The following is a 12,945-nucleotide window of genomic DNA, read 5'->3' as shown; positions in this document are numbered from 1 at the left end:
GGAAAATGTGACTTTTATTTAACCAAACGTTATGGTCTATTTCGCCCAATAAATATAACACGATGACCTTCAAAATTGGAAGACTTCTGCCCAGTCCTAAGCTCTAGCCCCATGCCAACTTCGATTGGTGTATAATTGCAACCTGTAGAACAACTGCAAAATCAGAAAAGTTTTCAGTTTTTGGTCCATTGTAACCCCCAAATATTATTCGATCATCTCCAAAAGCAATGGGCTTCTATTCTGGCTCTAGCCTCGCCACCATTCTACATTTCTGATTCGGAACTTCGGGCCATAATTGCTACCTGTAAAGTAATTACAAACTAACACGGACGGACGGACATACATTGCTAGATCGACTCATCTCGGCAAGATAGGAAGATCCATATAAACTTTCCTATGTGGGAAACCAATATTTCGAGGTGTTACAAAATTTTTGGCCCATTCATACTTATAATACACCCAACACAAAGAGTTGTAGGGTTTAAAAATTGTTTTTATCTGGTATATAGAAAGTTTACGGTTTTAGATATCTAAAGAATATTTTTTCTCTGGTGAATAAAATAATGGAAGACCTTTCTTCTATGAAATGCCAATAGAGACTTCTAGTTTCTATAGACCGCAAAGGGTCTTATGTCTATGGAAGTCCTTTCTATGAAATTCCGAAAAAAATATATAATATAATTGAATATCTTTTATTACCATATACTATACGGATATATTAATAAAAAGTGTATTTTTGTCATATTGACAAAATGAGAATTTTCTACGCTATTCACAGTACTGTAACTTAAAGCATTTAATTATTTCATATCGTATTAATATATTATTCAAATTTTGTTAAGCTAAATAATATATTCTAAAATTTATTTCACCTCCATTTCACTAGATTAATTTTTTTTACGAAATTATAATATAATTTGCATACCATTAGAAGACGAAAACTCTTACCAAAACTATTTCATCTTTAACTCTCATCATCATTAAATAGCGTTTTACGGTTGAAAAAAAATAATCTATCAAAAAAATGTTAATGTGCTTTTTATATTCTAAACAAAATCTTATTATTCATTCACTTCATAGAAAAAGCGTTGATATTAGCGATTTTTTCCATTTCATCTTTAATAGATATATATTTTTGAATGTAATACTAATGCTCAATGTCAAGTCATTTACAATAGAATTCATTTATAATAACGACCACGTGCAGGTTACAACTTAAAAGTTTTACTTTACGTTTAAGTTGAGAGATTCATCTTTTTCCAAAAAAATTTGAAATAAAATCAAGTTAAAAAGTCTGAAATATTACTGTTAGGAGACTTTTTTATATCTTAAATTCTTTTTAGAGGACATTTTTTATAAAAAAATATATGTTCCTATAAAAAAATAAAAAAAAGGTTTATACAGGGTGAGATAAAAAAGCTGCAACAAATTTCAGACTGCTGTCACTCGTCCGATTCCAGTGACAGGTCCTTTGGTCATTTTGGTGAAATTTTTTTTTTCCAGAAAAAAAAGTTATTTGTAATGGAATCTAAGCGTGATAGTGTGATTTCTTTATATATGGCTGGAAAACCACAAGTGGCTATCGTTAGACCACTCCAGCATTTAAATGTGAATAAATCCTTTGTATCTCGTACCATCGTTCGATACCGTGGTACTGGTAGTGTAGCCCGACGTCAAGGAAGTGGACGGAAGAAAACAGCAGCATCAGCAGAAGTGGTTCGAAAAGTATAGAAGCGACTTGATCGAAACCCGCATCGCAGTGGCCGTAGCGTGTGACGGTTTCATTGGCCGTTTGAAGGCCATAATTCATGCCAAAGGTGACAAATTCCAACAAATCTAAACATATTTTGAAATGTGATGCTATTTCCGACATTTTTGATTTCATTTAATAAAATTAAAAAAAAAAATAATTAAAAATTATGGCGTTTGACTTTGTTGCAGTTTCTTTATCTCACCCTGTATATGTATTCATAATCGGCCTAAAATTCTAAGTCGATTTAAAGATGTCCGTCTGTCTGTTGAAATCACGATACAGTCCACATTATTTGACGTAGAGCGTCAAAATTCAGCAGAACAATTTGTATTGTATCTAGGATGGTTGGTATTGAAAATGAAATATATTGGTCAACGTATTTGTACAGCCCCATATAGCGGTACCACCTGATATTCGGGTAGAGGGATTTTTTTTTTACTTATTAATATACCACTAAGAAACATCCCATATATACAGGGTGAGATACAAAAAACCTGCAATAAAGTCAAACGCCACAATTTTTACATTTTTTTAACTCAATTGGATGAAAGCAAAAAAATATCGATAATAAATATTTAGAATAAGTTTAGATTTGATCGAAGTGGTCACCTTTGGCATGAATTATGTCTTTCAAACGGCCAATGAAACCATCACACGCTCCCCGAATATTGCTCTGCGGTATTTTGGCCCATTCTCGGTGAAGCGCTTGCTTGAAGTGACCGAAACTTTGGTATTCTTTGTGCCAACCTTGCTTTCCAAAATACTCCAGACACAATAGTCCAACAGCTTGGTATCCGGAGATTTTGGTGGCCATTGTGCGCTGGAAATGAAGCGAGGAACTTCATTTTGTAACCATACTTGGGGGGCGCGTGCTAAGTGCGATGGCACTGAGTCCTGTTGGAATGTCCAACTTCTGTTGCCAAAATGTTTGCGTGTCCAAGGCTTAGATACACCCTCCAGAATATTTTCGCAATAATATTCGGCATTTATCCTAATGCCACGGTCGATTAATACGACCGGAGAGCGACCATCGGCTGTTATGGCGGCCCACACCATCACCATGACCGCCACTTGAGTTCTGATGGCCAATCCAACGTGCTCATTTTCAGCTGATCTCTTTGACAAGCAAACACGATCTTTTTGTTGGTTTACAAACTGCTGAACAACGAATGTTTTCTCATCGGAGAAAACCAATTTCGGCTGTTCACCATTTTCGGCCAAGCGAAGCAACTCTTTTTCTCTTTTGAGACTATTTTCTTTCCGTTGCGGTGTAAGTTCTCGCACTTTTTGGAATTTCGACCACTATGAAGCGGTTTTCGACCACGTTGATGTTTTCTTCCGTCCACTTGGTTGCAATTTGAAACTATTTGCTTGTCTTTTCATCGTTATCACTGTTCTGGTACCAATATATACCAAGATCTGCTACGTCAAATACCTAATTTGCTCTTTCGGAATTCCAATTTTTATTTTCTTGAAATAATGTCCTGCAAAATGTTTATCTTTACTATATAACGAAACCGCCAGGTCATGTGTGAATAAACACAATATTTAAAAAAATACGATTCCTCTATATGGCTTCCTGTATCTCCGATAATTGCCTATATTTGTCAACGAAATCAGCTTTAATCTAAGGTAGACCTTTCATTCATTTGTAATTTCGGTAATATTGGTATCTTCTCAATTTCACCAGCTAAATATTAACCGAAGATCATTGAAAAGGTAAGGCTTCAGCGCGGCTTTAACTCTATCCTCATAAAATATGCCATATCTGTAGGTATTTTTGTTCCCGTAGCTAATCATGGACATACCCAGAAGATAAATTCTAAATTGTTGGGTTATTGAAGGTCAGGTGCAAAAATGGACAGTATTGGTCTCTCCATCTAGTATCTCCCTCACTGAGTTCTCAACGCTTATAAGAGGCGGAAAATGAGTCCGGTTGTCTTAAAATTTTACATATCCTAATCTACCAATTCTAGGGCTGATGTGAAGATAGAATAGGTCGAACCATTCCTTCTGGTACCTTGCCCACAAAAGGTCAATATTTTATATACTATTTATCTATATCGGATAGGATTGATATAGGATCAACCCGAGTGTTTAGCTCGCACATTCCCTTCATATATCCGTATACCTATGTCCGTCCCTAGAACGAATTAGTTTTTCGAAATCAGTATAGCTGAAAGACTTTCTTTTGAAATACTGGGAAAAATAAAATTAAATTTAAAAAAATCTCATTAAAAAATACTTATGTCGTTATAAATGAATTCTATTGTATTAAAATATTTTATTTAATAAACTATACTTTTTTCCAAGTAGGAGTAGGATTCTAAATTATAATTTTGCTGTTATGTATATACTTACAGCTCTTTGTAATGTGTTGTTTTTTGGAAAAGCTTAAAAAAATATTTAAAATATTCATATATTTGTATTTTGTATACCATAAAGACCACACGAGTCCCTTAGATATATCTCATAATAACAGATTTCAAACCATAAAGCGGAATTATATTTGTAAATGTAACAACAACCAAAAATATATATTTTTTCTCTCTGTACATATCGTCCTTCCTTTTCTTGTTTTTCTGCTTCATTTCGTTAAACTAACCAAACGAACAACAAACAACAACAACAACAAATGTGCGTCACGAATGCAATATTCATAAATGCATCCCAACCACCACTACCCCAGATACATGATCTACTGTCAAATGGATGAGTTTCAAGTGGATAGTAGTACGCGACAAATGATATTAAATCAAAAATCAATAGGACGTTGAACGAGTATTGAAAGTGTACTATTGCTTTAGATACTTTTCGTTTTGAAATTTAATAGATAACAACTATTACCACTACAATACTTAAAAAAAATACCTACAATAATAGCTAGTAAATACGTATGATAACGCTGTAATTTTTTTTCCTAGTAAGTAATGATGATGGTGTGGCTTAAGTGGTGCGGGGTAACCAAGTTATTAACATAAAAAGCAAAAAAATGAAGAAAAACAACAACTGAAAACCACCGCCCAAAAATATGCTTTATTAGAGTTTAGCTGAAATAGTTTGTGTCAATTGTTTTTAGAGCTCCAAGATAATAACAAAAATCATAAAAATTAAATGGAAAATACGAATGAAACTAAATTTTACAAATTATGGTGTAGGTCTTTACATGGAAACTTGTAATTAAATACTTTAAGGCATATGTAATATTAAAACGCTTCTTATTCAAAGTATTTATTAGAAATATTTATATATAAAACATACATAAATGTGATGTCAGCTTAAATTATTTATTTGAAAAATCCAAAGCATATTTTATGAGTTCCAAGTAGCCGAAAAAAAAAATTAAAATGTTTCCGATACCAAATTTGTAGAGGACTCTAACATAATCACATTTAGTTCAGTTCGAAACAGACAAAACAGGGTTTATGGATTAATTTTTCATTTCAAAGTTCATTGCAGATATATTGTATAGGATCCTTCAAACTGCTTCTCAGCTAAAGTTTCCGCATCTTCTATATATTTCTGGCAATGTTACTGCTGGCTCCAGATATCAGAAGCATTTATAAATAATATAAATAATAATTTATTTTACCATTTAATAAAAATTATAAATAATACCCATTAATTCATTTATTTATTTAATAACTCATTTATATAGAGATATCAAAATAATATAAATAATTGAATTAATTTTAATTTATTTGAAAAAAAAAAAAAAAAACAACAATAATTAAACCCCCAAACTTAGAAGACTTAAAAAAACTAATAAAACACAACACATAATGATTAAGAATGAAATAGGGAAACAAAGAAACCAAAAGTATATCGCACAATTACTTTATTTATTAGATGGCAAAATAACAGCAAAAAAAAAAACAAAAACAATCAAAACAGCAACAGCAAGTAATCAATGTTTTTTAAAACTCAATGCAACATTTTACTTTATTTAATACAAAATATTTTTTTAATAAAATTAGCTTAATTGAGACCACAAGAAAAATAAAGACATTCTTTTTTAATATTTCTTAAAAAATTATTTAAATAGCACCATAAAGTCTATAGTACAGTACATTATATCATAGTAATAATACATAAACAGCAATAACAATAAAAAAAAAGTTATTAAAAATAGACAAGAATATGATCACTAATGTACGGGGAAGGATTTAGTTGGTACATTTTCCTTTAAAAAATAATTAAATTATATAACATATTTTTTAATGTTTTATAAATTATGGGATCATATTGCGAACTATATTGGTTTATAATTTAGAAGAAATGATTAATACCATTAAAATGAGGAGGTCTCTTTTTTAATGGTGCGCCCTATTTTTTTTTTTTTTTTTTTTTTTTTTTTTTTTTTTTTTGTCTCAGTATTCAAAATAAAGCCGAAAATCAGAAGGTGGGAATTATAATAAACCTATTTTGAAATTGTTTGCAATGATGAATGCTATAAAAATTTCTTTTATGGCTGATGTTGTGGGAAAACCATGAAAATATTTAAATCGCGATGTCATTTTATACACGAAGTAGGGAAGCAGCAATGCATCCTAAAGTGTATTTGTAAACCCAAAATTTTAGAAATTTAATTATTTTGGAAAGAGACCCAGGCCTCAACAAGATCTGCTGTTTATGATTGCCAATCCACTTGTTCCACTTAAAATCCTTTCAAAGCTATTAAACCGATAGAATGTGAAGGTTTTGAAAAAAAGCTGGAAAGGTGTTCAAAATATGTAACAACTTTAAAATTGGCAAAATATTAAGTTCAAAGACCTGATATTGGTGAATAATTGATAGAAAACTTGTTATAAATCTTCTATAGATCTTATGAAGTTCGTTGAATGACGATGTCTCCCTCTTTCTAAGAAACTCCCAAGGTATACTTATGTAGACAATTTTTATGTTATAGATCAGAGATCTCAAAAAAGCACATCACTTTCAGAAAAATCAAAAAACCAAAAAATTGTGGAACGTTGATTTCCTATAACTAAAAACCATTGTAGCCATAAATCTAACATTTCTACGCCAAAGGCTAAATCATGGAAATTTCGGCAATTTGATCAATATTTTTTTGACTATTTTGATTGGACAAAAATATCGACTAGGACAGATAAAGTTTCAGTAAAAATGTAAATATTTAAAAATTTGTACCGATTTCAAATAATTTTAGATCCAGTTTTTTTCTTTAGAACTAAATACGAAAACATAATTATTAAAAAAAAATTATAATAAAACAACAATTATAAAATGATGTGAGTGTTTTCAAAATTTTGAGATTTGACTGATATCGTAATACGGAGATTTCATCGTACCTGTTCTGCAAGAAGTCGAAGTAGCAATCCAAAGAGCCAAATATCGAACGTTCGACATGTGAGCTCAAGGTCTGCAGTTTTTCAAAATGGTCCGATCTTTACCATATTTATAGCAGATCGAAATCGGATTATCCTATCTCTTTCTGTACGGCAATATATATATAAAAATAAAATAAAATAAAATAAAAAAAAATAAAATAAAAGGTCGAAATTTTCAAAAAAAAAAAAAAATATATATATATATATATGTATGTATATATATATATATATATACATATATATATATATATATATATATATATATATATATATATATATATATATATATATATATATATATATATATATATATATATATATATATATATATATATATACAACTCGATTTAAGTAAGATAAAAATATTACCATGCACCAAATTGGATACGCCCTTCGAGAGTTATCGTGCACACCAACCAGACAGACAGACGGATCTACGGATATCGCTAGATCGAGTCCAAATGTCCTGAAACGGATTTGGTCCAAAGAATCTTAGGGTCTAAAATCGTTATTTTGATGAGGCACGTTTTGACAGTATCAAATGATGATACCCCCTCTAATATATGAAGTCCGGTTCCGGTATACAATATGAAGTCCGGTTTTTTCAATGGAGTCCGGTTTCATTACAAGAGGTTGACTTCATTGACACATTTGGTTCCAAGAAGACGGTACTACACAGCGCCCGTAACAATGTACTTATGGAGATGTGAATTCGGGAATCATTTTTTTTTTTTTTTTGCACATTCGGGCCGCCTAGATCGCCATCTTTAAACTATTTTTTTTGTGGGACAATGTTAAAGCTCATATCTATACAGAGGAGCCGCTTTAATTGACGCCTTCGATAACATTGAAGAATTTATTCGTGTAATACCGGCCGACAATTTTAGAAGAGACTATACCAAAACGTTGGCCTATATGGACGATTCCTTGCCTTTACAGGTTTAAAACTATGACTACAACACCCAAAATACCTTACATCTGGTAATACCGATACATAACGGCTATAACACAACAGGCATCTCCACGGTCCTACGAACCTAAAATGTATCTGAGTAACCTATAGACCTTGTTTTTTACCAAAGTAGTGATATCAAAATACTGAAAATACCATGTGATCATTCCCTGTGCCGGGATAAAATCATGATATTGGCAGCGATCAGCAAATATTGCAAAGGTATTGAAAAACATTCCTCTTAGTTATTGAGAGTAATATGAAGTCGAGCCTTTGTGGAAATGATCCGGACGAAAGTAATTATATGAGAATCCTTTTATCAACCAGCCCAGAAGAGCAGACAAGGCTGAACCTAAGTAGAATTTTATGTTGGCACAAAAATTTGCCAAAATAGTAAATTTTGTTAATTTTCGGATTAAGATTCCTCCGAATTCGTGAATTTTAGGGGAATAGTGTTTTTAGCAATATTGCAGATAAAAATACGATGATTATTTTGTTATTATATTTTAATCATCATGTGAGTCAACAAAAAAAATAATGGAAAATATGGTTAAAATTCTCTTTAAACGGGATCGTAGCTAGTCAAAATATTGTTATTTGTCATAAAATTCGATTATAGGTCCTGAAAGACGTCAAGAGTTTAGATCTTATATATTACACAAAAAACAAGAATTATATAAAAAACACAGTTCAGGATTAAAGCCGTTTTTTGTGTGAGTTTATGCAAACATCTCCTATAAAACATCCTTTTCAAAATTATTCCTCGAAGACATATTTCCTCGAAGACATATTCTTCATCAAAGCTTACGATTAGTTACCACAGAAATTAAATCTACTTCAATTGTATATGAAAAAATAATTGCATTAATCTTCCCAAAAAACCAAAAATATTTCCTAATTTTTTTTATCAATTTTGTTCAACTTTTCCTCAAAAATCTCCCTTATTACTTCATTTTTTGGGAAAATGTCAAAGTAAGAATTATTCTAGATAAAATGCCATTGTTAGTCTCTGAACAAAAGATATACCTATTATGTACCATAACATAATTGTTAATAAATTATTTCTGAGAAAAATTGTACTTTTCCCAATTCGCTGCAAATTTTCTTATAATTTCACTACACAATACCTAGTCTAGCTTAAGGAAAATGCCAAGTGGACTTGATAGTATTCGTTTTTAGATCTAACCCCCAAAGGTGTTCTGGACAAAATTTGTTAAAAGCCAAATATTGTTAAAGCCCTTATATAGTTTTGACCATATACAAAGGTACGCCTATAGTTTGAGATACATTTCGTAATAGTTATGATAGAGCTCTGAAATCATTTGTACAGAAAATGGTTCATCCAGTTTTCGGAATAGTCTGATTTCAAGTATTTTTTTACGTTTTGGACATGTTTTTCATTTAATTTCGCCAAATTCTGGCATTTTGAGTTCTTATACAGCTATGTAGTTCAATATCGATTCACTTTACTTTTAAGATCACGTTAGCAATTTAATTCATTCATTAATTCATACAAATGTCAAACTATCAATTGTTAAAAAAAAAAATATTTTTTTCTATAATTAAGACATTTTTGTTATATTTTTTTAACAAACCAAAAATAATTATCTGAACAAAATTACAACATTTGGAGGTTTATGTTATACTTCCAAAGAAAAGGAAAACATATCAAAATGCATTTAATTTTATACAAATGTAAACTCTTTATTTAGATTTTAACCTTTTATTTCTGAGCAACTAATATTATCCTTCCCCGTTACAAGGAAAACCCACTATCAAAATACACCAAAAACAAAAAATCAAAGACCAATATTTGTAATATTGTATTTATGAATATAAGAAGAAAATTAATGAAAATATTAAAAAAGTAAAATACTTACATAAAAAATCCATAATTTTAGAAAAAATAACCATGGAAATATTTACAATAACAACATAACTCCCTTTTAACCAAAGAAAAATCTCCAAAAATGAGTCACTAACATTAAAGCATTTATTAAATTTATGTTCATATTAAATGGCACGAAAATTTATGAATGTTTCATTTTTTTAAATTTTTATTTTAAGCTTAAATTTGTGTTTTTTGTTGTATTTTTTTCGGACAATAGTAGCAATGTTTGTGTTTCTCGGTTTTGGTCATTTTTATTATTAGCATTTTAAGTGGAAAATTAACTCTTAACCCCAATTTTAAAACAATAAGAATAATATTAAGCACACATACTCACATAAAACTAACAACAATAACACTTAAATAATAATAAATTTCGAAAAATGACTAATAATGTTATTTAGATAACATTTATAATGATAATAATACTGTATTCAATTAGCCTACATAAACATAGATTTAATGTGTATGCAATTAAAACACACACATATAAATATATATACACTTTGTTGTATTTTTTTTTTAATTTTTAATTTATGTACCTACATATCTACATATATAGAATTATTATATATAAATATATACTTAATGTTTAAATGTCCAATGTTTAATGCTCTCTATTTTTTGTCTTTCTTTTTTCTCTTTTTTCATCTATTTTTTCCAACTACGTTCCTCTTTTTTGATATACTTTCTTGGCAATGTTTGATAAACCAAAAAACAAACGAAAAAACAAAACTGTGATGATTGTTTTCAATGTTACCACACAATAAAACAACAACAAAAAATACAAAAAAAATAAATATTGAAAAAAAAACTCGCCATAAAAACCCCTTAAAACAATGGTCTTGCTTGCAACAAAAAACAAACATTGACATCAACCGCAACTCGAACAAAATTGTTAACAAAATAACATTTGTTGTGTGTGGCTCCAACTTAATACCACCACCAACAACAACAATAAATTGGCATCTCTATTATGAACACACCCAACCAACCACCACCCACTCACTTTAACCATCAACCTCTGAACTTGTCTACCACAACCACACAATGACACTGACAACAACAACAACAATTACAAATATAATTTGTATAACAATTGTTTTCTGCTTCTTTTTTGTGAAAATCTTTATCTATATTGCTCGTCTTTGTAACTCCTACCTCTTTTGCTTGTCTTACTCTTGATGTTGTACCAATTCACTCCCAACACCCCATATCCAATTGCGGCCCACGTATTTGTTCTTACACCTTCACAAAATTTGCTGTTGTTGTTCTTACGCCTTTTGTGTTTGCGTGTGTGTGTGTCTGTGTTTTTCTTTCTTACTTATTTCCTTTTTGGGGAAATGCCTTTGTTTTGATTTCCTTTAAAACACCTATTTTCTTGTGTCCATTGTGTGTGTGTGCGTGTGCGGGTGTAACTTTCCATCAAAACAACTACAACCATCAACAATTCGCCCAACCCCAAAAAACTACCATCAAACCATGAAAACAAAAACGCAACATGTTTGAAACTAATTACTCTAATGCTGCTGTTGCCGACGATGATGATGATAATGACGACGACAAATATAATGATGCCGATGGAATCCGACTGATGGTATCTAAAATGGCAACAATAACAAATCCGTCACCCTATCGTAATTACATGGATGCTCGACTTTTTTGTCGCCTTGATCTCGTTGTCATTGTCTACATTACTCGCCCGCTCACTTGCACACTCTATCTCTCAACTATATGTGTGTGCGTGCGTGACTCAATGTCTTTCTGGTATTTGCTTATTGTATCCATTCATCTTTTGCCTTTGACATTTTCTTTTGATATGCATTTGGCATTTGATGTTCTTTGTTGTTGTTGTGGTTAATTACAATGATAACGATGGTGAATGCCTGCCGCCTGAATGCCCGTCTCTTCGTATTTCTGTCTGCCTGTTGCGTGCCTGCCTGCCTCTCTGACTGCTTGCTGTCTGTGTTTAGAGCTACATTGGGTCAAGGCATACGCTCCGGTTGTGGCATAGTTCCTTTAACAGGACCCGGTGGCCTTCAACACTATGCCTCAACAGATCGACGTTCAACTGGAAGTTTAAGGGTAAGTTCAAATGAATAGTTTTTTGTAATTTAATATTTTTTCCAACTTAAATTAATTAGTTGTGTGTGTAGTGTTTATGTGATACAGAGAAGAAAAACGACCATTCACAATAGTATGAATATGATTTTGCTTCAGAAATATACTGCAACAAATGATTTTGTCTAGCATTTTGGTTATCCAGTTACATGTGTTCGAACACAATATGAAGGGAGATTTCCTAAATGCTATTGGAACGTTATTAAAAAAAACATACAATTTTCTAAATACGTGAAATCTTTATTTGAATTAACAGACCCGGACTGCTCCTAAATTGGTCCAATTTTAGTATACTCTTTAAAACATTTCGTATGGCATCTCAATAATAAATGCCTCAATGCGTCAATTGAAGCGACTCGTCTGTATAATCATGAGATTTAACGTTGTTCCAAGAAAATAGTCTAAAGGCGTTAAATCGAACCTCCTATTACCATATTCAAATTCGAAACTTGAAATAAACGGTGAATAATGTAGATAAAATCATCAAAATACCGTATGTATCGGAGCTATACGAAGACCTAATATATGTAGCTTCCATTACGAACTTCAAATACGACATCTCAAACAATTTCGGTGAGTATTGTACCTAAAATCGTCAAAATACCGAATATAAGGAGATACTGATATATGGGGCCTATACGAAGACCTGGATCTGCATAGACAATTTACTGTCACAGACTGTAGTATCCATTTCGAACTACAAATACCAAATTTGAAACAATTCCGGTGAATGATGTCGCTAAAATCATAAAAATACCGAATATGGGGAGGTACCGTTGTATGGGGGCTATACGAAGACGTGGACCTGCACAGGTAATTTTCTGTCTTAGGCTGTAGTGTCCAATTCGAACTTCAAATAGCAAATTTGAAATATTTCCGG

General features: G+C 31.3%; 1 protein-coding gene across 1 annotated transcript in view; it reads left to right on the top strand.

Moving 5' to 3' along the window:
* Positions 1-12,945, top strand: part of LOC101892682 (kazrin) — a 69,371-nt gene that overhangs the window by 44,642 nt on the left and 11,784 nt on the right. Inside the window, exon 9 of the mRNA XM_020037623.2 lies at positions 11,918-12,029. Within this exon, the coding sequence (XP_019893182.1) occupies positions 11,918-12,029 (112 nt within the window). The remainder of the gene's footprint in view (positions 1-11,917; positions 12,030-12,945) is intronic.

The sequence above is a fragment of the Musca domestica genome, unplaced genomic scaffold (assembly GCF_030504385.1).
Source record: "Musca domestica strain aabys unplaced genomic scaffold, Musca_domestica.polishedcontigs.V.1.1 16, whole genome shotgun sequence".
Classification (NCBI taxonomy): domain Eukaryota; kingdom Metazoa; phylum Arthropoda; class Insecta; order Diptera; family Muscidae; genus Musca; species Musca domestica.
The sequence above is the reverse complement of the archived record's forward strand: the minus strand, read 5'-3'. Positions and strand labels throughout refer to the sequence as shown.